The following is a 27,526-nucleotide window of genomic DNA, read 5'->3' on the forward strand; positions in this document are numbered from 1 at the left end:
TACACGAATAAACTTTTACTTTTTAATTACACACATACAAAAGTAAAGTTTGGAAAACATTTTTTTCAAAAAAATGAATTAAGACTGCTAATCTTTAAGTAATTATAGAGAATGATATTTTAATTGGTACATTTGTTATCTTTAGGATAAAAATTAAAAGTAAGCATATGTGGTTGATTGGTAAACTATTTTAAGGTAATGATTTTAAATACAGATACTATATTTCAGTTTATAAATTGCCTCAGAAAATAATTTTCTATTAAATATTTGTGCTTTTTGAATAATGAATATATTCAATGATGTTGAGAAAACTAGCTTCATATAAGTAGTGGCAGGTCATTATAATACCTTTATTGGGCAGGATAGACAGTTATCAGAGCAGGAAAAAGGGAAGAGAAATAAAGGAAATTTATCTCACCCACTAATGAAGGAGTCAGTGGTCTTAAGATCTGCCAGAACAAAAGGGTAAGATGTTCAAATGCCTTGAAACCCTGTAAGTTAGTTTCAATATCAAGGAAAGGGAGCCTTGAAATTTACAGCTAGAAAGTATATAACCTCTAAGCTCAATAACCTAGTAGAAAGCTCAGACTAGCTCAGTTTGCCCGCTTGTGCCTTGAGCCAAGTGTATGACTTTGCTTAATAAACTGATTACTTTACTGGGACACTGAACCCTGTCTTTCTCCTGAATTTTTTCTAGTGAAGGTGACAAGAACTGAGAAGACAAGAGCCACTGGACTTGGGACTTCTTCAGTGACACTTTGAACTTTAATTTATAAAACCGGGTTCATTGTATGTACTTTTTGCCCTCTTCAAAGCTACGCCTCATCTTACCTTTCTTATTTTTGTGAATGGTTCCTCTACTTACACAACTAGGAAACCTCCACACTCTCTTTGTCTCAAACATATCCCTTGAACTTAGCCAGGCAACCTGACATCTTTATCTAATCCTTTGTGGAATCTGTCACTATAGCCGCATCCAAATACTCCTACCCTTGTTCGGACATTTTGAGTCTATTTCCTTAACTAGACTATTCTGGCTTCCCTGCCTTTGATGTCTCCTTAACATCCCTCATTCAGATTGCTGCCAGTTTTTTTCTTCACTGAATCCTTGTCCAGTTTAAAAGAAAATAGGAAATTACTAAAAGAAAAGCAATTATCAACAGAAAAAAAATCCAAATCTTGTATGTGTGTGTGTGTGTGTGTGTGGTATTTACAGTATTTTAATCACCTTTCAGACCCTCTACAATAACTGGTGACCTCTCATTTTTGCAACAACCTCTTGAGAAGGAACATAGCAGGGTGACTTAGAACACCAACTCAGGGGCAAAACAGCCTGAGTTTGAATTAAAGCCAGTTGCTTATGATCTGGGCAAGTCACAGCACATTTCTATTACTCTTTTCCCTCATCTATTGTGATACCACTCTCAGGAGCTTTCTGCTGGAATTAAGTTAAGCTTAAAAGGATCTAGAGAATTGGATCCTTTTAATGGAAAGCCAGGAAATATGTTTATATCAATACATAAGAATTTATCTCATTGTAACATGTCATTGTGACTAGATTTAGTTGTTGCCTTACAAGTTTATCATCTCTTTTGGAGTCCAAGGGCCATGTCTTGTGGATCTTTGTGAGGGTGCTTTCTATACAAAGTGGATTCTCAACAAATGTTCATTAAATTAAACAGAATATGTATGTAATATGACAAAGGTGTGACAAATTCTTCAAAAGTAAATTGAGTTGTGTTGATGACACAAACCTCAGTCATTTCTTTTGTTTAAATAAACTTTATTGAGGTATAATCTACTTACAATAAATGAACCAATTTTAGGAGTAGAGTTCAGTGAGTTCTGAAAAATCTTGCATTCATGTTACCTCCATTCCACTCAAGATGTAGAATATTTCCACAGCTCCCCCAATTTTTCTTTGTGCTTCTCTGCAGTCAATCCCCACTTCCCACCCCAGCCTGAAGTAAACACTGACCTGCTTTCTGTCACTACACACTAGCATTACCTGTCAGTTATTTTTAATTTTAAAGCCAAATTGGTTTCTATGTTTCAATCTGAATCACCAGTTTTTATATGCCATATGGTAACATGCGAAAGGATCACTACATATGATGCCCCAGATGTTCTGGGGGTGGGGAGTGAGGGAATGGGTAAATTTTAATTTGGAATGGAAAACAGCATTTTGTCATTCCAAAGCCTTTTCACTTTTGAAGCTTGGCTTTTTTAATTTCTTTTTTCTCAATCGTTTTAAGCACAATCCTAACCTCTAGGCAAGATAGAAAATAACCATATTTTATACTCTGGAAACCTGAACCCCAACAAAGTGAGGACTGAATGCTGGCAATGACCGCCTCATTGTTTGGAGTTAGCTCCTGACTACTTCTTGGCCCATGAATTTTACGGAAATTCATCAGTGGATAAAAAAACGCAGTATCCTGAAATTTAGGCTTCAGGAAAGACCCCTAAGACCTCTTCAGTTCTGTTGCTCTCTCAGGAGGGACGCCGCAGGGTCTCTCAAGGGAGAGACTTTGTTGAACACAGGCCTTGGGTAGGGGGAGCGCTCTGGTCGCTCCACCTGGGGGCATAATGATCCTGAAAAGGGCCTGCAACAGGGCTGAGACAGGGACTGAAGTCAGGGCGGCGTGGGGGAAGGATCCGGGGCCGGACGTGGCCAGCAGACTCAGAACTTGACACACGCACTCACACAAAAGAGGCCGGAAAGTGTCCGGAGGAAGCTGGTGCGTCACTGGGAACAGAACGGGGACCCTGCCGCGCCCGTCCAGCCGCGTCCCGTCCCGTCCCGGGGACACCGCCGAACACCCAGTCGCGCTTCCAGCACCGCCACCGCCACCGCCACCACCACTGCCACCGCCAATGAAACTCCTCCCGCTCCTAGGTGAGTGTACAGCGCCTCTGGTCACAGAGGTTGCGGGAGGGCCCATCAGTGGTAGGGAATGGGATTTTTCCAAGGTGCCACTCACTTGCCAAGTGCAAATGGGCCAAGTCTCCAAGGAGCATTGACGCAGCTTCTCAGGATGTTTTTCTTTTTCCTTGGCCTTTCAACTCGAATTCGAAACTCAGGACCCAAGGACTGTCACCTTTTTTTCCTGCTGACAAAATCCCCCAAATCCCCAAAGTCTTAGACTTTGATCTTTCTTCTAAGCCCTTCCCTGACCAAGAAATTTGGGAAAATATAAACCATTAACATTTGTAAGAGGTTTCCTGGCATTTTAAGGGGACACCAGCCCAGACTTTGACTTCATTTAAAATACAGTTTTGATGATGCTCTGGAAAAAGAAAATAAATCAAATCCTTTAAGGTAAATTAATTATGGTTTAGATAGAATAGACAGCTCTGTGTGAGGCTAGGATTTAAAAGCAAATCAGTAAGAATCTCTTGTTACTAGTAAGCACAATTTATCTGAGATGACTGAAAATATTCAGAAAATGTGCATGATTCATAACTGTCCATCCCCTAGTGGACTTGTCTTTGAAGACTTTAGACAACAATGAAAAAAGGAACATTCTATACTTTTCCTCATTTTTTTCCCCTAAAAACCCAGCATCTCCAACTTTGTTTTCAATAACTCTGAAATAAGTCTTGCTGCTGTGTTTTGTTGGCCATGTTTATGTGGTTTTCCTTTTCTGGAAAATCAATCTTTAACAAATAAGTGAAGTTTTATTTGAGTTTCCCCTAATGGGAGAAAACGTAAAAACTAATTAATTTTTATTGAAAAGGGAGAATTTCAAAAGGTCATTAGAACACAGAATAGTAAATGCATTTGTCCTCGATGTTTTGATGTGTTACTCTTTATCTTAACACATATTTGAATTTAAAAAGACTCATTATACTGTGACTTCAACACAGAATCATTCCCAGAGTGGGAAAATTGCTTTACAATGGTTAGTTACCTTTAGAAGTATCTCACCTCAGGATGTAGGGTGATAATATAGCCCAATGGTCTAGAATGCTGTTTTCTTTATAAAGCTGAATTGTTACATTTTAGCTTTATTGAGATTTACTTGATAAACATTGAGATTGAAAAAAATGCCTTAAACTTTTTGCTTACTTGCACTTCTGCTGTTTTTTTAGCTAAATGCTCCCTTGAGAAATTTTTATAATCTACATAGAAGGAAAAAGGACTATTTGTATTTATTATAGGCTAACTCAAAAATGGGAGGGGGAACGTTCTTATTCTTTCTAAAAAGGTATATTTTTCTATTTTCTTTAGTGGGTTTTTCCACTTTATTGAATTGTTCATACACTCAAAATTGCACCAAGACACCTTGTCTTCCAAATGCAAAATGTGAACTACGGAATGGAGTGGAAGCCTGTTATTGCAACATAGGATTTTCAGGAAATGGCATCACAATTTGTGAAGGTAAGCAATCTTTATTAACACCTTTGGATTTTATTATAAGATTAAATTTTGATGTGATTGTTTTTTTCTTGTTCAGATTAAATTATTTTACAGTATATTGTTTGATTCCATGCTATTGTTATAAAAAAAAGACTCAACTAAACAATAAGTTTGAATTTCTTATGTCAAAATTTATATTTGCTCATATCTATTTCAGTGATTCCATGCATGTGTTTTATTGAATATTAAATATTTCCCTTGGACATAAGCTAGAATTCTAAGTTGGAAAGAGCAGAGAGTCCCAGAGAACAGAGATGAAGTGCTCCATGCTGTGCTCAGATACTTTCTTTAGTACTTAATTACCTGAATTTGAGGATAATACTATGAAGAGATTGGAGGTTTTCTCCTGTTGGGAGAGTGGGGGAAAATAAAGAGAATTTTGAAAATTCATGCTTTGTGGAACAGTAGATTTCACTTATAGAACTTTAAGCTAGAGTCCAAAGAGCAAGAATGTTAGAAAGGGGCCCTGGTAGGTTGGCTCAGTGGTAGAGCGTCGGCCTGGCGTCCGGGAGTCCCGGGTTTGATTCCCGGCCAGGGCACACAAGAGAAGCGCCCATCTGCTTCTCTCCCCCTCCCCCTCTCCTTCCTCTCTGTCTCTCTCTTCCCCTCCCGCAGCTGAGGCTCCATTGGAGCAGAGATGGCCCCGGTGCTGAGGATGGCTCTGTGGCCTCTGCCTCAGGCGCTAGAATGGCTCTAATTGCAGCAGAGCGAAGCCAGCCTCAAGATGGGCAGAGCATCACCCCCTGGTGGGCATGCGGGGTGGATCCTGGTCGGGCGCATGCGCGAGTCTGTCTGACTGCATCCCCGTTTCCAGCTTCAGAAAAATGAAAAAAAAGAAAAGAAGGCCCTGGCTGGTTGGCTCAGCGGTAGAGCGTTGGCCTAGCGTGCGGAGGACCCGGGTTCGATTCCCGGCCAGGGCACACAGGAGAAGCGCCCATTTGCTTCTCCACCCCTCCGCCGCGCTTTCCTCTCTGTCTCTCTCTTCCCCTCCCGCAGCCGAGGCTCCATTGGAGCAAAGATGGCCCGGGCGCTGGAGATGGCTCTGTGGCTTCTACCTCAGGCGCTAGAGTGGCTCTGGTCGCAACATGGCGACCCCCAGGATGGGCAGAGCATCGCCCCCTGGTGGGCAGAGCATCACCCCATGGTGGATGTGCCGGGTGGATCCCGGTTGGGCGCATGCGGGAGTCTGTCTGACTGTCTCTCCCTGTTTCCAGCTTCAGAAAAGATGAAAAAAAAAAAATAAAAAATAAAAATAAAAAAAAAGAAAAAAGAAAAGAAAAAAAAGAATGTTAGAAAGGTTCTTCCAGGGTGCAATTTAACCATTGACTTTATAAACATAACACCATCTGATAATCAAATACAAGTGATTTCTTGTCTGTGGTTTTCACCACCACAACTGTTTCTCCTCATACTTCAGGTATCACTCAATGTTTTTTTTTTTTTAATTTTATTGACTTTATTTGGGAAATACCAGTTAATAAATTATACAGGTTTCTGGTGCAAAAATCTATAATGCATCATCTATATATTGCATTGTGTGTTCACCACAAATCAAGTTTCTCTCTATCACCATCTGTCTCCCCTCTGCCCTCCTCTATCTCCCCTCACTCTCTTTTCTCTCCTTCAATCACCACACCATTGTCGGTGGTTGTAAACTATTTTTTTAGCTTAATCCCTTCACCCTTTTCACCCAGTTCTCCAACACCTATTTCATCTGACAGCTGTCAGTATGTTCTCTATATTTATAAATCTGTTTCTATTTTGTTTGTTAGTTTATTTTGCTCATTAGATTCCACATATAAGTGAAATGATATGATACTTGTCTTTCTCTGTCTGGCTTATCTCACACTCAGTGTTTCTTTATTCACTTTCCTTTTTAGTAGAATCTAGTTATCACTGAGTCAACAAAACAACATTCTGTGTAGAAGACAGAGATGAAAATTAGGTTTAAACTATAATTAAATGAGAAGTTGAAATTAAATCTGTGGTTTTTTTTAATATATATTCCTAAATGTAGTTAAGATAACGTGGACTTTTTCTAATTAAGCCAGTGTTTTCTATTAAACACTGTTAATATTGCATGTGTTTCCTTATAGCATAAACAAGTTGTATCTCATGAATCAATTTAAACTATTTCAAAAGATTAAATGTGCAATATATAGTAAAACCAAACCTCATTATAATTAGTTTAATGTTTTTAAAAATGTAGAACAAAGCTACATTTACTTAATGTTGCATTGGGTCAGGCCTTTCTACTGGTGTATACAGCTGGGATTTGCAATATCCTATTCTACAAGCACTACAGAATATTTTCCATATGCAATCTTGAATTTTTATTGAATATTTAATTGAATGGCATTATGAGACATTGATAGTTGAGTGACCTTCAAAACATTACATCAAACATATTAATGTGCTTTTGCACTAATCATTACAAATTGTCCCAGGTACTTCATAAGTAGTGTTGTTGTTTTATTAATTAGATATTTTTCAACTCTTGTGAAACATCAATAATTTTTCATGATTTAGACTTTCAGCAGTCAACCGCCTTTTAACATGTTTTTAATAATTTCTGTTAAAAACACATATTTTTCCTTGCTGCCTAAGTCAATAGCCAGCTGAAGGGGAAAAAATATATTCCTCTGGAAAAACACTTCAAGACCTTTTAGCCTGCAATTTTTTTTCACACAAAACACAATTTGTAATAAGAATATTTTTTCTTTTCACGTTTTTAATTTAAATCTCCCTTTTGGACAACTTAAATTATCTTTTATAAAACTTAGCTCCGGACAAAGCTCTAAAGGGGGTCTTGAGGTCCGGAGAAAACAGACCAAAAAAAGGTGTAAAACTTAGCTCCCATTTTTACTTAAAGAAAGTTACATATTCACTTGTTTTAACACTTACTGAGATTTATAGTATCTTTTTAAAACTATTCAAACATTGGTTTTCATCTTTTTCACCTTTTATTAATTCATTGTCAGATTTTTGGTATTTTTTTTAGTAAGTATATTTAATATGCTTTTTTTAGAATTGCACTAAACTTAAAACATAGTATTCTCAACTCTTGGCTTCTTTCATCTCTAGAGAGATTTCCTACTTTTTCTATATATTTTTTAAGATTGATACTAGATCAATTTTAAGAACTGACCGAGTAAGAATTTCATTACAGAGTATGTCTACTTCTCGAGGAATAAATGTTATTTTCTTTTTTGTTTCATTTCTATCATCTTCATTATCTTTAGAAAATTTGGCTCCCTCAGATATGTGCCAAATAAATATTATGATAACAACCATTCCTCAATAAATACACTCTGTTTTAAGACCTGGTTTAAAACAAGTCATTTAGAATTTAGATTGCATGATCCCATATAAACAATTTTTATTACTGCTATCATTGGCAGGTAGCTAAATATATAAATAGATGTGGAAAAGAACAAAGAAAGTTGTACATTATATTTTATTAAACTTGGAAAGCCTGCTTCAGTAAGCAGCTACAGCATTCCTTTTAGCTTAATTTGCTAGAAGGCTAAAGCATTTATAAGACAATTAGTCTCAGAATCCATTCTGCACTTAACAATCTGGAATCAATTCCCAGCTTTTTAAGCAGAATCTCCCCAACGCACTTCCAGGAGTGAATGGGTCGGAAGTGTTTCTGTACATCCAACTTTAAGGCATGTGTAGTGGAAACCAGAATGATAACCTTAGAGGTTTGTCAGTTTACCTAGAAGAAAAATTTGATTGGTTGGTGAGAGTATCCAACACAAGCTTATAAAATTTTAAAGTAACTGATTGGTTGGTTTAAAAGAAAGCTAGTCTTTCCCAGACCAAAAATATAAATACAGGCTTAACAGAGACCAGTTCTTTGTGCCTTCTTCTTTGGGAACACACTAGCCCCATTTACAGCCATGCTATATGGTCTGGAGCCAGACAGTCTCTCAAGGACAGGCTTTGAGCAGTGCCTAAACTGGACTAAGCTTTGATATAAGCTAAACCCTAGCACAGACAAACAAGACTGGTCTTTCTATTGGGCTTAATAAAGACAAAGTTAGAGACAGACAGAGATAAGACACTGAATACCTGTGAGCAACCTTTTATTTCAACTTCCAACAAATCTATTGCAAAAGCCTAAGCTTCTCCAAATGCAGATCTTATAAAAAGTATTTTATGCAACACTTGTAACCAAACCACATCCAAACTGTCATCAGAGCCGATGTTATTAATAGGAAATTTATTTCATTTAATTATCTTTTATTGAAAAAAAAATTTATTGATCTCTTTCATTGCCACCATCATTATGATTAGCACCATCATCACCACTTAATCTAAGATATTAGTGAACACAACACCTTTTTCTAGAATTATGCCTACTTTCTCTATAAAGAAATAGAGTCTTAGAAAGTTAACATCTCAAGTTGTACAACAAATAAGTGGTGGAGCCAAGATTTGGACCCAAGTGTATCAGATTCCAAATTTTACTGGCTATGTTTGACCATAAGAGCTCTGCTTAACTTATACTATTATGCTGTTGGGTTAAAACAATAAATAAAAAGTTGGTATATCTTGATTTCTGGTATATCTGGGAAAAGTTACAGAACTGTATTTATGACTTGATGTAATGTTATAAACGTCTAAATAGAGGTAAATTTGAGATGTGCAAACAACTTCAAGCAAGCTTTCTAAATGGTGATAACATGCCTGACCTGTGGTGGCGCAGTGGATCAAGCGTCGACCTGGAATGCTGAGGTCACCGGTTCAAAACTCTTGGGTTTACCCGATCAAGGCACATATGGGAGTTGATGCTTCCTGCTCCTCCCTCCTTTCTCTTTCTCTTTCTCTCTCTCTCTCTCTCTCTTCTCTAAAATGAATAAATAAAAATAATTAAAAAAATAAATAAATGATGATAACATTTAAGCTGTGAATTGTTGAACAGTAGAATTTATCAAGATTGACAAAGTGTCAAAGAGAATCAGGCAAAAGGAATCAGATCCTGCAAAGGCCTAGAAGTTGAACATATGTGGCATGTTTTAAGGAGTTACAAGTATTTTGTGCTGGATATGAATCACAGGGTATATTAATCGAGGGAATCATTGGGAATTGTCAGGATACCAAGGATATTAATTTTATTCTGTTATCAAAGAAGAGTTAACTGGCATGTAGTAAGTAGCAGGTAGTTATTGGCAGGTAGTAAGTAGCTGAGTCATATGATAAAGTGTGTGTGTTAAGAAAAGGATCTTGTTAGGTAGACTAGGAGTGGATTAGAAAGTATCAGTCCATCCACAAAAAGCTATTTTACCCAACCTATAAAAACAATAGTGCTTTATATTTGTATAGCTCATTATATAAATATTTTATGTCACTTATACCCAGTATATCTTTAATTTTTCTATAAAGTGTTTGGAATTGAACGTACAGATGCTGTCTTATTTACAAACACCCTTAGGACCGGTTATTACTAGTTCTGTTGAACTCCATGCTACAGGCTTTTGACACTAGAGAAACAGGACTCTGGAAGCTTAAGTAAGTTTGCTGTGTCCCAGGCTTTAGTGATAAAGCGAAGACTCAAACACAACTGGGATCTCAACCTCTTCTATATTAACAAAAATGTCAAAATATATAATCCTAGTCACCAAACATAATTGTGTAGTATGGATTTTTAAACCAAATTGGGAGGATAGTGTCATCTTAATAAGAATTTACATACCACTTTAACAACTTCATTGAGGTATTGATGGAAATTTATTTACAGACTTATCTTTAAGGATAAGACACGAGATGTTGAAGTTTCTGTAGAAATTTGGGTGTCTGTCTAAAACTTTTGAAATTGATCCCTTCTACCTCAGGTAGTTAGGAAAGTGTTCAAAAATCAAAAAAAAAAGTTAGAAGCTTTAAAAGAATGTTTACCTTGAAAACATGAATTTGCTTGAATTGAAATAAACTGGGCTGGGAGAAGTGAGAAGCTGGAGCAAGGGGCAGGATGCAAGGCAGGGCATGTTCGGGTGTGGGGATGGGTAGAAGAGACAGTCCTTATTCTCATATAAGCTCACTAAGTGGGGCTACATTCTTGGTAGTTTCATGGAATCAGAATGGGGAGAGAAAAAGCAAGGGTTCTAAGTGAGAACAGGAAGTGTCAAGAAAAATGTAATTGCCAGCTTTTATGCATATATGAACATCATCTCATAGTTTGGGACATGCCTATTATGAACAACATCACAAGTATTTTACAGAAAATAATGAAGTCTTGGTGCCCACACTCAGGGAGACATATTTAAAAGCAGGGTTATTTTTTATTATCTAATAATCATATATATGCTTATAAAATTCAACTGAAAAATATTATCAATATATAACAAACTAGAGAGCATCATGACACTGGTATAAGTAGAGAAAATAAATGATGCAATAGCTACCTAAGAGTCAAGAAGAAAATATTAGCCTATGAGTTCAGAATGTAGGAGAAATATTAATTAAAATAATAAGCTAGCATGATTGTGCTTGGGCTAAAAAAAAAATGTTGAGGAGATGTAACTTCTTCCATAACAGTTGGTTCTTTAATAATAAATGCTCATCACAATGGTCAAACCAACAGTCTCAGAATGGATACAAAACATACCTAATGCATGTGTCTGCATGTTATGTCAGGTATATACACATCGGTTAACATAACTAAATATAATATCTAAACTATGTCTTACTAATAATAACTACAACTTTAAATATTTTTTAACAAAGTGATAATTTAATAATTTTCAAAATAGATGTGAACAGAAAAATAACTGCATCGTATTTCCATGATATTTTATATTTAATTATAATATATTATACTTATATGATAAATATGATGATATATACTTTTGATTTTTATGAGATGTAGTCACCTCATACACGTGAATGACTCTTAAAAATGAACATGCCAGAATCACCTGTGTTAATGAATAGTTCCCACTTCTCACTCAGATGTATGCAATACTTAAAATTTTATTAGAACCCAACTTTATGTTTTATATATATAATACATATATATAATTGTTTTTCTATCTTTGATCCCAGCGAGAATTTAAAAGTGGATTTGATTTTCAGAAACAGCTAAAAGGAACTTTTAGCCAAATATGATGGATAGAGTAGACAATTAATTGCCAAAGTTATTTTCAAAAAATGGTGTGTGGTTATAAAGTAATCTGAGATGAAATATTATGCATGAATAATATTGAATAAAGACACTATTAAACTTTTGAAATGTTTTGATATTTTTTATAATACCTTGTTTATAATATTAAGGTAAGAATAAGTGCACTTTCAGGATATCACTTCTCATTTGTATGTATATATTCTGTTATTTGTTTAAACATAGGTACATTATTTTCATACATTTATCCAATAAATACCATCACTCTTCATGAATCCACATTCAAAAAACAAACAAAAAAATCTTTAATATCTTTAACCTTTAAAAGTAATAAACATTGCCTGACTGGGCAGTGGTGCAGTGGATAGAGCGTTGGACTGGGATGCGGAAGACCCAGGTTCGAGACCCCGAGGTCGCCAGCTTGAGCGAGGGGTTACTCAGTCTGCTGAAGGCCTGCGGTCAAGGCACATATGAGAGGGCAATCAATGAACAACTAAGGTGTCACAACATGCAATGAGGAACTAATGATTGATGCTTCTCATCTCTCTGTCCCTGTCTATCCCTCTCTCTGACTCTCTCTCTGTCTCTGTAAAATAAAATAAAAATAAATTTTAAAAAAAAGTAATAAACATCAACCTAGCTCATTATTTATTCATAAATATAACATTACACAGTTACTAATGCAAATATTTTATAAAATAACCACTACAATGTAGGAAAAATGTCATAAAAATATAGCAGTACATTTTGATATCTCTGTAAAATCAATAAATAAAATCTAAAAATAAATAATGAGTGGGCAAAATTATTTACTTATTTAAACAATTGGACTATTTATTGTCTCTTTCATACTGAAAATCCATTATAGTTTTGACAATTTAGGAAATGGTACACCTAATTACTTAGCATAACAACAGTATATATTGTTACTAAAAAGAATGGTCCTAGCAACTTAGTTTTGCCATGTCCTGGCAAATTAAATACTCTGACTACCAAAGTTAGCCTGTTTATTAAGTCAGACAGTTTGGATCAAAAACAGGAAAAGTGTAGAATCACAAATTATCTTAAGTTTTATGTATATGTAAATGTGAAATCAACTACCCAGAATGTAGAGTGGGTCAAACTGCCTGGATCAGGTACCTTTAGAGAAGTTAGTTTTCACATTTTCTAAATCTTGTGAAGATTTAGAAGAAGATATGAAATGGGTGTTTTTTGAATATGTGTTTACACTACTCATCAGACATTGTCAGTTTTCCTGGTAGTTCATGCATAACTTTTTTGTCCTTTTATATTTATTGCATTTCTGTGTCATTAGAATTTGGGAGTAGAAAGTTGAGCAACAGTCCAGGCAAATATTTTCTTTTCTTCCTCATTTGGTCCTTTCCTCCCTTCCTCTCTCCCTTTCTTCCTCCCTTATCTCTTTTTTGTTCTTATTCAAATCCTCAAAAGGATGTGAGTCTTAATTTTTAGTGATATGTAAGACTATTTTAAGAATTGGAACTGTATATATCAATTTTATTACACATACATCTTTCTTCATATGTAATAGTTATTAAAAATTTTGAGAAGCAGATGTTTTTTGTAAAACTAATTAATTTTTCCATTCTCCAGAGGAAGTGCATAGTTAAAAAAAATACTAAGACAGCCCTGTTCAAATAGTTCATCAGTTGGTTAGCAGGTTGTCCAGATACACAATGGTTATGGGTTTGATTCCCAGTCAGGGCGTGTACAGAAACAGATCTATGTTTCTCTCTTTCCCCTCTTCCTCCATCTCTAAAATCAATAAATAAAAATTAAAAAAAATATTAAGACAAACTTGAAAAAGAAATTACTTTGATGTGCTTTCTTTTGTGCATCAGGTTTGTTAAGGTGCATATTTCCTTGGGATATTTTGTGCTGAATAAAAATGTAAATTTTAAGAAATCATTGTCTAAATTACTCTAAAAGGCTTACATCTTATAATGCATTATTTCTGTGAACTCCATCCAAACAAATAAAACTCCTTTGCCAATTTCAGAATCACTTTTCCTTGTTTTAGAAATATGACCTCTTTCATCTGCTAACAAGAAGGGTTACACAATAGAGAGCACAAAATCTACCAGAATAATTAGGTGGACTTCCTCAAAAATATCCACTCCTTAAGATTATAAATTTATTTAACATATAAAAAGAGAAAAATAAAAAAATAAACAATAATAGAAACTTTCTTTAAGTTAATATTTTATTTTTAGAAGGAGAAGCAAGAAAGGACTAGTGTCATTTGAGTTTTGCTAATCACCTTCACAGTTTCAAAAATAAAAATTCCTCGGATCTGATTTGATAATGTTGTTTTGGCATACTGTCTTAAGAATCATTTTTCTAAGTTATTTCTGTTACTGTTTATCTCACAGACCAATTAGAATTAATGGGATACAAACTAAGAAATATTTTGAGATCTTAAAGAAAAGTTAATGTGAACACATGATTTTGGATTTTGCAAAAAAATTCTATAATGAAACATCAAGAAAGTTCTTCTTCAGGTAGAAGTCTTATTTATTTATTTATTTATTTATTTATTTATTTCAAGTGAGAGGGAGACAGTGAAACAGACTCTGCATACACCCCGATCAAGATCTACCCAGCAACCCCCCATCTTGGGCCTGATGCTCTGTTCATCTGGGGCTATGCTTGCAACCAAGTTTTTTTTAGTGCCTGAGATGGGGGCTCCATGGAGCCATCCTCAGCACCCAGGACCAATGCACTCGAACCAATCGAGCCATAACTGTAGGAGGGGAATAGAGAGAGATGGAAGGGGAAGGGGGAATGGTGAAGAAGCAAATGGTCACTTCTCCTGTGTGCCCTGACTAGGAATCAAACATGGGACTTCCACGTGCCAGGCCAACACTCTACCACTGAGCAAACTGACCAGGACTTCATTTACTTTTAATTACTTTTAAATTAGTATTATCTAGTTGTATTCATTGCATAGTTAAAATCAGAGAAGTAACATCACATAACTAACGGCACAGAAAATTACACCAAAATAGCAAAAATAAACGGTTTCTAAGTTCTGATTTCAACAGTCAAAATGAGTTATTCAATATTCTGTGAAAAACCAACTGTAAATAAGACTTACTAATAGATTTGACATTCTCAGAGTATTGACTTTTTTTTCAAGTGAAATATACCACTTTTTTGTTTTTACTTCAAACTAAAACATTAACTCATTATGGTACATGCTGCAGAGAGTAAAGTATCAATCAAAATAAAAATGGGAGAATTAGTTTTAATTTTGCATGTGAAATTAACATGACAGTCATACTATCTTATATTTTCTGTTCAGCAATATCTTTAGAAACCTGTAAAAAAATTTAAATTAAATAAAATTGTGCAATTATTTATACATTTTTAATCCTCAAGAGAAATACTACTATAGTAAAAAGAGTCAAGGTATGTGGACATAGTAGCTTTAACACCACCAAGCAACTCACTGAGTCTTAGTTTTTTTGCTTTGTTTGTTATGGCTCTACTTTTTGGTCAGTATTTTATGATGTCAACTTTATTTGACATATCCTCTGTCATAGGTGCCAGTTATCGATAGTTCCAAATTTGTAGGACATTAGCAGACTTTACAGCCAATTCCTGGTTGTTTCAGAAGAATGAAACAGTCTTCTGATTATCCATTTTCTTATCATTTCTCTTCTTCCTCAGTTAGTCTCTTTAATGCTTAAATAAACAACTTTTTGATGTATAACTTATTCACAAAAAAGAATAAGGATATTAAAATATATTAAAGTTATTTTAGTGCTTTCTGTGAGCTAGACTTTATTCTAAGCACTTTGCATGAGTTTATGAATTTAATCTTCATAACAACTCTCTACAACAAGAGCTAATTTTATTTTCAATTTATAAATAAAATAATTTTTCTAGAGAAATCACATTCAAGCAGTTGCTTTGCATGATCCTCAAATGACAATGTGAGGTGTAAGGTATGTTTCTAAAGAAGGAAATTGAATTTCATTAAGATAAAAATAAATTATTTTGGTTCTACCTCTCCCATCTCAAATCTCTTCTCTTTCCACTACATTATCAAAACAATTGATAGAAAAAAATGGGGTGTGCATGTTTATGATCTTATCAAAATAAATGAAAGAAAGTCACAACTATTTACAAGTTTTAGTATCCTGATCAGGTACAATTTTTTTTAACTCCTGTTCATCCCCTGCCTTTATGCCCAGCATTCTGAGGATAAAGTCAATGAAGTCAGAATGGGGTCATGAAGTGTCTGTACATTGAGTGAACTTCTCCAGGCAGAATCTACTGCCATGAAAGGAGGCAATTCAGAGGGAACAAAGTGATGGTATCCTTTCCCCTTTCCAGAAAGAACATGGGAATCTGGGTGATTGGTAGAGACTCTATTTTCCAAAGGCCACACAAATTCTGTCCTTATTAGCCATTGGTATTTGTTCCCAATTACAGTCAGGAAGATACTCCCAAAGGAAATGTCATCTGCCTGGAGGGAACTCTTGAGTTTGAAAATTAATACCAACTTTCTGCATATTTCCCACCTATGTGCACTACTGAACCATGTCTGAAAATTGCTGTGTGTTACCCATATACAGGAAACTGAATTCTCTTGCACTAAAGATATTGTAATGGCTGGCAGGCAAAATTGGGTCAAATATCTGCAGTAAATAACACTATTATTTAACTATAAACATGTGGGTCATTTAAGGATAACTACTCATTGGAGAAAAGCCAAAAATACAAACACAAAAATGAATAAACAAAACAATGGCCTGGAAAATGATGCTCTAGGAGAAAAAGGGATTGAAGGGAAAACTTCAACTTATACCCTCATAGAGATCTGGAAAATCTTGCCTCCAAAACAAAACAAAACAAAAAATAGAATAGGCTTTTGTGTACAAAAGAGATACCACACCACAAAAATATTTCTTCATTGGTAAATCTTAAAATCTCTGGGTTTTTCTATTCCTGGTACCTCCTTTCTCCTCTCTTCCTCTCCTTTGTAGCAAGAGGTATCAGGGCAATAAGTTGATAAAAATTGTATGTAAACAACCAGTGCTTAAAAACCACTGGAAGATTGAGGCTAAAGGCTCCACTTCTGGGTTTCTTCTCTTACAAGGATAGTCACACATAAACAGGGAAGCTACAAAGAACAATTTTGTTTACACATCAGTGGAAGGTAAATAAGGACACTTTAGTTTAAATATGCTTGAGCTCATCAAGAAGATTCAATACTCCTTTTTATAATAATCTAATTTCACCCCCTTATTATCTTTTTTTTTCTATTTACTTGGGTTCAGACCTCTTCCCAATTCTTCCCGTTTTACCTCAAAAGTGAAAGAAACAAGGTAGCCCATGTGTTTTCTGACCTTAATTGCATGATTTGCTTATAGTTTTCCACAGTGTAATGTCATTAAAATAGGATGAAGCCTATACATAGAACCAGGAATAGCACATTGTTTTAGAAGAAATTCTGTACCATTTGATTGAAACTAGAACTTAGTTTTGTTTTTGAGTCACTTACAACTTTTGTGGTTATAATATTGTAATTACAGCTAGTGCTCGACTTGCGACCAAGATGGGTTTTTACAGACCAGTTGTAACACAATTTGGTTGTAAGTTGAGTAGGCTATATGTACAGTACTGTGAAATGATGTTATACAAATGTTTAAGTCATATTTTATCATAATTTTCTTTCATTATTATCATAATTTTCTTTGTTCATTTTATGCCATTTGTATCATCTCTACATCATTTTGTTTCTTTATTTACATTCGTCAGGTTTAAGTAAAACACCGCATTACCAGTACAACTGATTTAATATTTGCAAAACATAAAAAATTGCAAAATACAGGTGCATACAAAAATACAAAATACAGGTGTAAAAATGCCATAGAAAACATTTTCCCAATTGCAAAACATATCAAAATATATTAACATGTATGAAACATTTTATTGGCCACTAGTGCTTGGCTACGGATCATTGATGTCATTTGAGGCAGCAGTTGTGGTTACTGGAGTTGTTTCTTTTCATAAACATGTGCAATCACATTCACTTTCTTTCCTCCTTCGTACTTGTTAATTGATTGCTTTCTCATATGTGCCTTGACCAGGGAGTTACAGCAGAGTGAGTGGTCCCTTGCTCAAGTGACCTTGGGCTCAAACCAGCGACTGGGGTCATGTCTATGATCCCATGCTCAAGCCAGCACTCCTACACTCAAGCTGGTGAACCTATGCTCAAGTCGGATGAGCCGGCACTCATTTTCGTGTCGAGATCGATAGACTTTCCTTCTTGACAGGCTGAGGTGTAGACAAAGAAAATTTCCTTTTGGTAGACATCTTGGGAGGGGTTTGATGAAAAATATCCAAGACACAAAATACAAATTGCTGTACTGAGTCTGGGATAACAGTTGAAATGGTGCACGTGGAGATGGTAGTGCTGCCGGAAGCTGGTCCGCACTGTCGTAGGCCCAGCTGGGCAACACTTGTGCTGCCAGACGCGGAGCAGTCCTGGCTAGTGATTGTGATCCTGAGGTCGAATGTAGTAAGTTGCATAGGTCATAAGTCAATCAATATCAGTATCTGCAGTCTTTTCCTTATAGTGTGTTTTCTCCTATTGATTTTATGAATTCGCTTGTTAATACTTATTTTTTCTCAAGCTATGAAAAGAAAAATAAAAGGGAAAGATTATTTAGAAAGTCACAGAGGAAGAATAAGTGAACCACAGAAGAAATGGGTTCAGGAAACAAATTACAGAGACCAAAGAAGGACGCTTGGAGCTTAGGAAAGAGACAAGGAAAACCCACCCGAGGGGAGTGAGTGCAGAAAGATGTGGCCATGCTCCATAGAGAGCTGCCCACTTGCTAATAATTTTGAATATTCCTGCTAAACAAACCTAATATATTTTTTCTCCTAAAATAAAATATTTTTATCATCTGATAAATATTACTCCTAAATTGAGGTGATAATGTACAGTAAAAGAGCTAAAAATTAATATCCACAAATTGCAGGCATAAAAAGCAAAGATGAAAAATAAGAAAACAAAACTGAAAAATGGAAGACCAAACATGGAGAACCTCATATCTATTGATTAGAAGTCTTATTGAAGAAGGGATCTGACAAGAGTTAACAGAAGAAATAAAAAAGACATAAGACAATTTCTCAGAACTTAAGAAAGACAAGAAAGAAATAGTCTTCATTTTTAAAAATATCTCTAGCCCTGGCCGGTTGGCTCAGTGGTAGAGCGTCAGCCTGGCGTGCAGAAGTCCCGGGTTCGATTCCCTGCCAGGGCACACAGGAGAAGCGCCCATCTGCTTCTCCACCCCTCCCCCTGTCCTTCCTCTCTGTCTCTCTCTTCCCCTCCCGCAGCCAAGGCTCCATTGGAGCAAAGATGGCCCGGGTGCTGGGGATGGCTCCTTGGCCTCTGTCCCAGGCACTAGAGTGGCTCTGGTCGCAACAGAGCGACACCCCAGAGGGGCAGATCATCGCCCCCTGGTGGGCAGAGCCTCGCCCCTGGTGGGCGTGCCGGGTGGATCCCTGTCAGGTGCTTGCGGGAGTCTGTCTGACTGTCTCTCTCTGTTTCCAGCTTCAGAAAAATACAAAAAAAAAAAAAAAGATTTCTAATGCCCACCTATCTTCTACAATTATGTTGGTGCCTTAATTCTGTTTATGTTTAAAGAATATGTATTGATATCTTGCTATAGAAGAAAGGAGTATGGTTTACTCCACAACCTGTCACTTTTTTTAATATATTCTAGTGGTTTACTACCTTTGTGTTCTTAAACAATAATGGAATATACAAGTTTTTCCATTCCTGGAATTTAGGAAAAAACCTAGGCTCAAATCATGGGACAGAGAGAAAGTGCTTTTCAAAAAGACATTTGAGTGACTGCTATCATCAGGAGAGTGAATAGATGTAAGCAACTGAAAAACATAGATGACTACTAAAGAAAAGAGTTTTTATCAATATCTTGAACCTTAATTTCCATATTCATCTACTTTCCTGTAACCCTTACTTCATTTAATCTCTTTCTTGAGAATAACTCTCACTTAAGGAAGAGGGTTGTATTTTAGAAATCTTTTGGTATTACCTTACTATCTTAAAAATAAAATATTTTTTAGACCAAAGTGTTACCTTCTAGGTTCCCATTACTGATTGGATCCTTCTCAGATCCTTATATCCCATTAAGTGAGACCCAGCCCTCTAACTTAAAACTGTCTTAATATGCCATGTCCTAGGAACTAGATTCTCAGACAATAAATTTTAATTTTACTGTGCTGCCGTACCCAAGCTTGTTATGTATATTCTAGCCCTGTCCAATGGAGATTTTTATGTAAGTCACAAAAAATATTTGAGCCTCAGCATCTCTGTAAAATGAGCTGATCAAATTAGGGTCATTATTAATGTCTCTCTTAGCTTTAAAATCTTTGATTCTGTTATTATGAGTCAATCTCCAGTTAACACTCTTATTGGGGGTGTGAAGCCTGGTTTTAGGGTTTAATTTAAAACATGAATGTGAAACAGATACAAAATTTAGGTGCCTCTAAACTCAGTGTTCTTTCCCCTATACACTGTTCTTTTTAACTCAGACCTCTGGAGCTGGCATGAACAATGCAGGCAATGTTTTCATTCAGTCCTTTTGCTTCCACCCTCCCTATTTAAGAGCATAAATCATAATAATCATAATATTCTTTCCTGCTGAGTCAGGATGTTACCTCAATGTGCTCCTCCAGATAGATGCTACAAATCAGTAAAGACTGACACATAAATAAAATTTATTTTTTATATTTTCTCTTGTGGCTTCTATTTGGAGGGAATTTCTGGACCAATCTTCAGTGAACCTTCCTGAATTACAGTGCTGAAAAGTTAGGTATTAAATATAATATGATTAGCAAGAGAAGTGCTATAGCAGTCACCCGAACCATTAAAAACAAACCAGAAGGTTATAAAACCCTGTTTTTTATATACATGTTCTCCTATTGGAGAGGTTTTGTCACTATTCTATGTGATTGATAGTACCCTGTTTAAATGGGATGCTATGCATATCCATTTTGGGAAAGAAGGATTGTGATTGGTGTGATTTTATAATTACTATTTAACATCTGGAAATGAAGTGCTACAAAATGGAACTTCTCCTTATGCTCCAATTCCAAAAGTACTTCAATAATTATTTGTTTTTGAGTGCATGATGAGCCAATGATGGTGAGAGTAGAATTGATCAGAGGAGCAATCCTTTTAGCTAGAAACCTACAGCTAAATTTCTCCATTCTGAAGATTACATATATTACCAGACAGCAAAATACTTATGTAAGGCTCAATAAATGAGACAAGATAATCAAGTATATATGTGTATGTGTTCAAGGGAGAAATTGAGCACTTTCAATGTTAGAAATATAAGCCAAGACTATTGTGTAAGACCCAATATTCATGTCATTTTTTTAAGTTTTTTTTAAACTTATTTATTTATTTTTATTGACAGAGACAGACAGAGTCAGAGTGAAAGGCAGATATGGAAAAACAGACAGGAAGGGAGAGAGATGAGAAGCATCAACTCTCTCTTTGTTGCAACATCTTATTTGTTTGTTGATTGCTTGTTCATTGATTGCTTTCTCACATGTGCCTTGACTGGGGGGCTACAGGAGAGAGAGTGACCCCTTCTTCAAGCCAGCAACCTTGAGCTTCAAGCCAGTAACCTTTGGGCTCAAGCCAACGACCATGGAGTCATGTCTATGATCACACGCACAAGCCAGCAACCCCACGCTCAAGCTGGTGAGCCTGCGTTCAAGCCGGCGACCTTGGGGTTTCGAACCTGAGTCCTCCACGTCCTAGTCTGATGCTCTAGCCACTATACCACTGCCTGGTCAGGCATTTTTATTTTTATTTTTATCTGTTAAAATTTTTTTTTATGTTCTTCATAATTTCCTTTAATTTTTGTTTTACTATATAATGTTAGAATAAGTTTTTATAGGGTCATTCTGCTTTTAGTAGTGCCTGGAGAACCTATCAATGATTACTATTTGAAAACAGTGACTAATTCTTATTCCACTGTATCCTTAAAACCTACCAAAATGTCTTGGATTCAATTTTTAAAATACTATGGATTGTGTCTTTTTTTAAATTAATTTATTTTATTTTTTAAATTTTTATTAATTTTAATTTATTGTGTTTACATGGATTCAAGGGTTCTACTGAATATAACAACCTCACCCCCCACCCTTGTGTCCCTTTTCATACCCCCTTTGCCCCTCCCCGCTTCCTTCTGGGATTTACTGTCCTGTTATCTGTATCTCTGTGTTATATATATATAATTTCATTAATCCCTTCACCTTATCTGATCCCATCCTCTCATCCCCCTTCCCTCTGACAGCTGTCCCTCTGTCCCTGTTGAGCAGTTATTCTAATTGGTCAGTGCCCCATTTTTACTTTACCTGCCTATGCTGAATTTAATAAGACATTGTGGATTATATTTCTGCTTGGGTATATCAGCACTCCGCTTTGGATGAATTTTATGCATTGTAAAGATTAGCTTGGTTATGATCCCATCTCAAATATTTTGCTATAAATAAAGAATATCCATTATAGCCAGATAGAAAGTTTATATGAATGACCAATTAGCATCATATTTTACATTGTTTTTCTCTTTACATTGCTGTTTTCTTTCTTTATATTGAGTGATCTGTTATGCAAGACTGTGTTTTCATTAATTTCACTATTGTTCTTTTGACCATTTCTATGAATTAAGAAGAGGTATGTTTTAAGGAAGGATCAGTTGCAATATTGCCACTAATGCTCTGCGATGATGGCCTTCCGTTTATGAGGCCCTCTGGCCCTAATCTTCAGAGTCTCGGGTGTCATATTGACTGTGCTATGTACTTTTTCATCTTGTGTATCAACTATGCCCTTTTCATAAAAATCCTAGGAAGTATGCTATCACTGGAATTTAGAAAAACAGTATTTGTACTTCTAATTATATTAGCACTTTGACAACATTTTCTCTAATAAAAAAAATTTGTCTTTGTGTCTTACATTTATCAACCCTTCCAATAGGCTGACCTTTCTAAATACAATTTACATGAAACTATATTTAAAGCTCAGTTTCCTATTTAGGATGAAGTTCTATCACTTTTTAATTTATATGCACAAAGTGAAGGACTGGCATTGAAACAAACTTTGTTTTTTATAAAGCTCTAAATTTGATTAAAATAGAGTAAATGATCACATAAGTGAAATGAGAAGAAATAAAATATTTTTACTCTCCATAACTTTAAACTATTTCATTAGAATTTTGATGTAAAAATTATGAAGAAAATGTTTCCATCTACAAACCTTTTATATATATATATATATATATATATATAGAGAGAGAGAGAGAGAGAGAGAGAGAGAGAGAGATATTAATGAAGGCCTACCTATAGAAGTGTGAATGACTGGAAAGGTGATGGTGAAGCACAGGGACTAGCAATGACTGGGAGCCGTTACCATTCCCAAAGCTCTGGGGACAAAAAGGAAACCAGTGTGACAGGAGCACAGAGAGAGCTGGAACCTTGGAAAATAGGTTCATATGAGAGCCTCGGCTGGGGAGACTGCCACTGCCAAGAGAGGGCACTAAAGTAGGGAGGCAACAGGAAGGATACACCAACCTTTCTCTTCTCTCAACCTTCAGTCTCTTACCCAGAACCTCAGCAGGGAAGCTGGGGGATGAATGTGGTCTATGAGGGTCAGCCTCCTGGGACACGGCTTAGGCAAGGAAGGACGTCTTTTCTGGTGTCATGTCCAACAAGTTTCTTAACATTCACTTCCAGGTCTTTTATTACAACTTCCCCATATGGATATTTTGTTTATTATGACTTTGCTTATGTTGGTTCTTTCCTGCTTGCTGAGGGTGCATCTCTGGGCCTTTCTCCCTTATGAAAAGTGGAGTCATGCATGGTATGTCTCTTGAGTCCTGGCATTCGGAAAGTCTTTCTGTTGTCTTTATACCTGAATGGCCCTGCAGGTTGGAAAGTTTAGATTAAACTGCGATCCTTCAAAATTCTGTAGAAGAGTGGTTCCCAAAGGGCATTCCCTGGGATCTCCTGCACCAAACAGATGGAAACAGGTTTTATCATCAAATAAATTTAGAAACTATGCTTGCTAATGTCATTAATTTAACATGCAGAAGGGAAATCTGCAACATTTCTGAAAATGTGTAACTGGAAGAGAGAGTCTTTGGAATGTTGGGAAGAATTTATGTCAGAGGAAAAAAAAGCATCTGTCACAAAACAAACTTGGGAAATGCTGAATGAACCAAAAAGAGAGAGAGAAATCTTATACTGAAGTTTTTCCAGGGTGTTTTGCTTAATTTTTAAAAATTGTGTCTTAACTCTTTCCAAAAGCTGTTTACTTCCTTACTCTAAGAAAAATTCCTTTCACTCCATTTAGCAGTGCTGAATTCAACTAAAAGATTACATGTGTAGGAGGAGATGGGAAAAATGGTTTGAAAAATTTTGATATATTGTCTCAGAATTTCTTCTTCCTATCTTCTTGAGATATGACTTTAAATCACATATTTTACTAAGCATCAAACATCAAACTGTTCCCAAAGATATGAATTAACAATATATTGGTATGACTTATTAGTCAGCTGTATGAGAAAATTCCACTGTATAGTGCATGTTATACTGTGTTTGGATAAATGCATCAAACATTTAAAATGTTGAGGAACATAGAACAAAGCATATTTGTCTGGCATGAAAATTATGATTTTCTGAATATTAAAATATAAAGACAAGATTATTGAAATACTTCAGCTCCTTTACCTATTTTGGTCCATTGCCATTAAAAGGAAAGGTACCAGTGTCAAAGTAGCTCTAGTGTCATATACAGCTTTGAGTAAAAAAAATGGACTAAGAGAAAACAATTCTGCATAAAGAAATTGGAACCCAGAGAAAGAACTTAACACATGAAAGTAATAGATGATAATATTGAATACTCAAGTCAAAGAGTTTTTATTAAAAATGGGATTTTCTTGTGTGTCATTGGTCAGACAAACTCAATTCCTGCAAGGTCCCTTTACAAGGGATTTACTGCAAGATAATGTTATTTTCCATATTAACACGATCCTGCAATTTTATGATTAGGTACTAATATTACCAAGAAATCCAGATTAGTATACAGTTTTATGGATTCTTTTTACAATTGTTTGAATGTTCTCAAGTATACTGGAAGATAGAATGTCAGAGTTGTTCAAACCTTGTACTTATTTGAAGGAGAAAATTAACACTTTGGTCTTTTATTTGTTATGGAAAGAGATAATGACCTTCTCTAGGAAGACAATGTAACCAAACATTGTAGGCTATATATAGCATACACAACTTTCTGCCATTTGTAAAAATGCTGTCAGGAAGAAAACCCAATGATTGAGTTTCTGTACCATATTTTTTAGGTATACAGATTTAATTTAAAAGTTATGGTTTGAAAATAAAATTTACCATATGAGTGTTTTTGGCTGATAAGATATTTTGTGACCTTCCTACACATTAACTGAAAAATACTCGGCTAGTTTTAAAGAACCAAACATATTGGGAACCCTATTATTTCTTCACATTAAACTGACCAATCAATCACTCTGTTACCATTATAAGGAAGAAAACTACTTTTTGTTACTGTGTTTTACATAATTGACATTATATTTAGTCACTATATTAAAGGTAATATTATATTTAGTTGGTTCACTATATTGAAGGTTTGCTATATTTAAGTAGTTTATATATAGATTAATATAATACTTTATATTTTTAAATATTTAGATATATTTATAAAGTTGAAACAAAAAAGTGTGCACATGAGCTCATTTAGACATAAAGTATTTTTATATAAATCATTTAATACATTTTAGAACGTAGTTTTTAAGATGTTACAATAAAATGAAGGTAATTTGTCATTGTTTTCTAGATGTTTCTATGTTAGCTTAACAGATATTGACTCAGGTTGTATTAAAATAAGAAAAAATGGACTTCAGAAGAGAGTTAAAACTCATTGCAAAATTTGTAATATTTTCCCCCAAAAAGCCAAAATACATAATTTCCTTAACATTCTTTAAGCTTGATTAACTACTATAGATCAATTATCTATATGTGTAGTAATTATCCTGCCAAGTGGACACCTGTCTTCTGGATATATAACATCAGAACCAAAATTTGGGCCATGTTTATTTTGTCTTCATGAAATTGGTCTTCTTCTCAACAAGAATATCCTGAATTTTAAAGAATGTATTATGAAAAATATAAGTGAAATTGTGTTTAACATTTACAACTTAAATTGGGAAGGAATGTGCTGTTTTCATGCATTTTTTATAATTAAAGTCAATGTGTATAGACACATAAATCAATTTTGATGAGATTTCACAGAATGTTAGGTGGTTCTGACACTTGCTTGATAGTTTTGCATTTGTGGCACATTTTTTATATTTTGAAATAAAAGAGTTGTATAATCCTTTCTGTTGGAGAGGTTGTTATGCCAGGTTTCCTGGTGCCATATGGAAGATAAATCCTAAAGATAATTTCTGGACCTTTATAAACACAGAAATATATTAAGAATATTAAAGAAAGCACAACAAATTTCTGTTGTATATGCAAAGCAGGAAGACAAGCAGATGCTTGATTACAGTGTTATGTTTGTTCAGCTAATGGTATGTTCATTGCAGTAGTTTCATAACGGAATACCATGTGGAGAAAAATGTTTGTTTTAGTGTTTTGAACTTTGAATTTCAATTTATTAGTGAAAAAATATGTCAGAAGATTTTTTAGTGGAAGCATTAATTGTTGTTTTGTAGTCAATAATCCCTTTATACTTATCCTTTGAAAAAAATTAGATGGTTACTTTAAAAATAAGTGAAGGGTTAATTTGAATTTAGGCAAGACTTTAGATTACAACCCATAGTTCAATTTTATTATTATGTTGAGAAAAAAAACCCAAGTCTTGTGAATAATTGTTGATAGTTTTAATAAAATTTTCCAGTGATTCATAAATTGCTAATGCCTTAATATTAGTAGATCAATTTATTTATTATTTGAAAAGGAATCATCCTTATAACAGTATTTAAAATCAAGCAGAAATATGATACAGTTAGAGAGCAGAATAAACTAAATTTTGAAGTATAACTATTCAAAACAAGAATATCAAATAAAGGTAATAACTATAGGAGAAAACAAAATGGCTATTTTTTATTTCAAGGTTGGTTTCAGAAGATGAAGCATTATTATGGAAACCCACTATGAAAATCTAAGCCTCAACTTTTTAGATTTAGGCACAATTGATGATTTCAACCAAGATTTAGCAAAAATAGAATTAGTTTATTGTAGAAGATAAGACCACAGAAGAAGCAGAGCCCCTAGGGGAGCCATCTATGGGATTAAATCCTGATCCTGCCATTACTAGCTATCACATTTGAACCGTTTTCTACATATTTGTATATAAATAGTTTTAAGATCAAAATATTTTAATTTTATTTATTTATTTATTTATTTATTTATTTTTTTGTATTTTTCTGAAGCTGGAAACGGGGAGAGACAGTCAGACAGATTCCCGCATGCGCCCGACCGGGATCCACCTGGCACGCCCACCCGGGGCAACGCTCTGCCCACCAGGGGGCGATGCTGTGCCCCTCCGGGGTGTCGCTCTGTTGTGACCAGAGCCACTCTAGCACCTGGGGCAGAGGCCAAGGAGTCATCCCCAGCACCTGGGCCATCCTTGCTCCAATGGAGCCTTGGCTGTGGGAGGGGAAGGGAGAGACAGAGAGGAGGCAGGGATGGAGAAGCAAATGGGCGTTTCTCCATATGCCCTGGCTGGGAATCGAACCAGGGTTGCCCGCACGCCAGGCCGACGCTCTACCGCTGAGCCAACCGGCCAGGGCAAGATCAAAATATTTTTGAAGATTAAAGAAGATAGTACAAATAAAGCACTTAGTTATGATACTGCCATATAGAAAGGCCTC

At 35.4% G+C, this 27,526-nt stretch overlaps 1 protein-coding gene across 1 annotated transcript in view; it reads left to right on the plus strand.

The window, feature by feature from the left end:
- The first annotated feature begins 2,662 nt into the window (after positions 1–2,662).
- ADGRL4 (adhesion G protein-coupled receptor L4) overlaps positions 2,663–27,526 on the plus strand; it is a 140,716-nt gene continuing 115,852 nt past the window's right edge. Inside the window, exons 1-2 of the mRNA XM_066268819.1 lie at positions 2,663–2,899; positions 4,235–4,384. Coding sequence (XP_066124916.1) covers positions 2,878–2,899; positions 4,235–4,384 — 172 coding nt within the window. The 5' untranslated portion in view covers positions 2,663–2,877. The remainder of the gene's footprint in view (positions 2,900–4,234; positions 4,385–27,526) is intronic.

This window comes from Saccopteryx bilineata, chromosome 3 (genome assembly GCF_036850765.1).
Source record: "Saccopteryx bilineata isolate mSacBil1 chromosome 3, mSacBil1_pri_phased_curated, whole genome shotgun sequence".
Classification (NCBI taxonomy): domain Eukaryota; kingdom Metazoa; phylum Chordata; class Mammalia; order Chiroptera; family Emballonuridae; genus Saccopteryx; species Saccopteryx bilineata.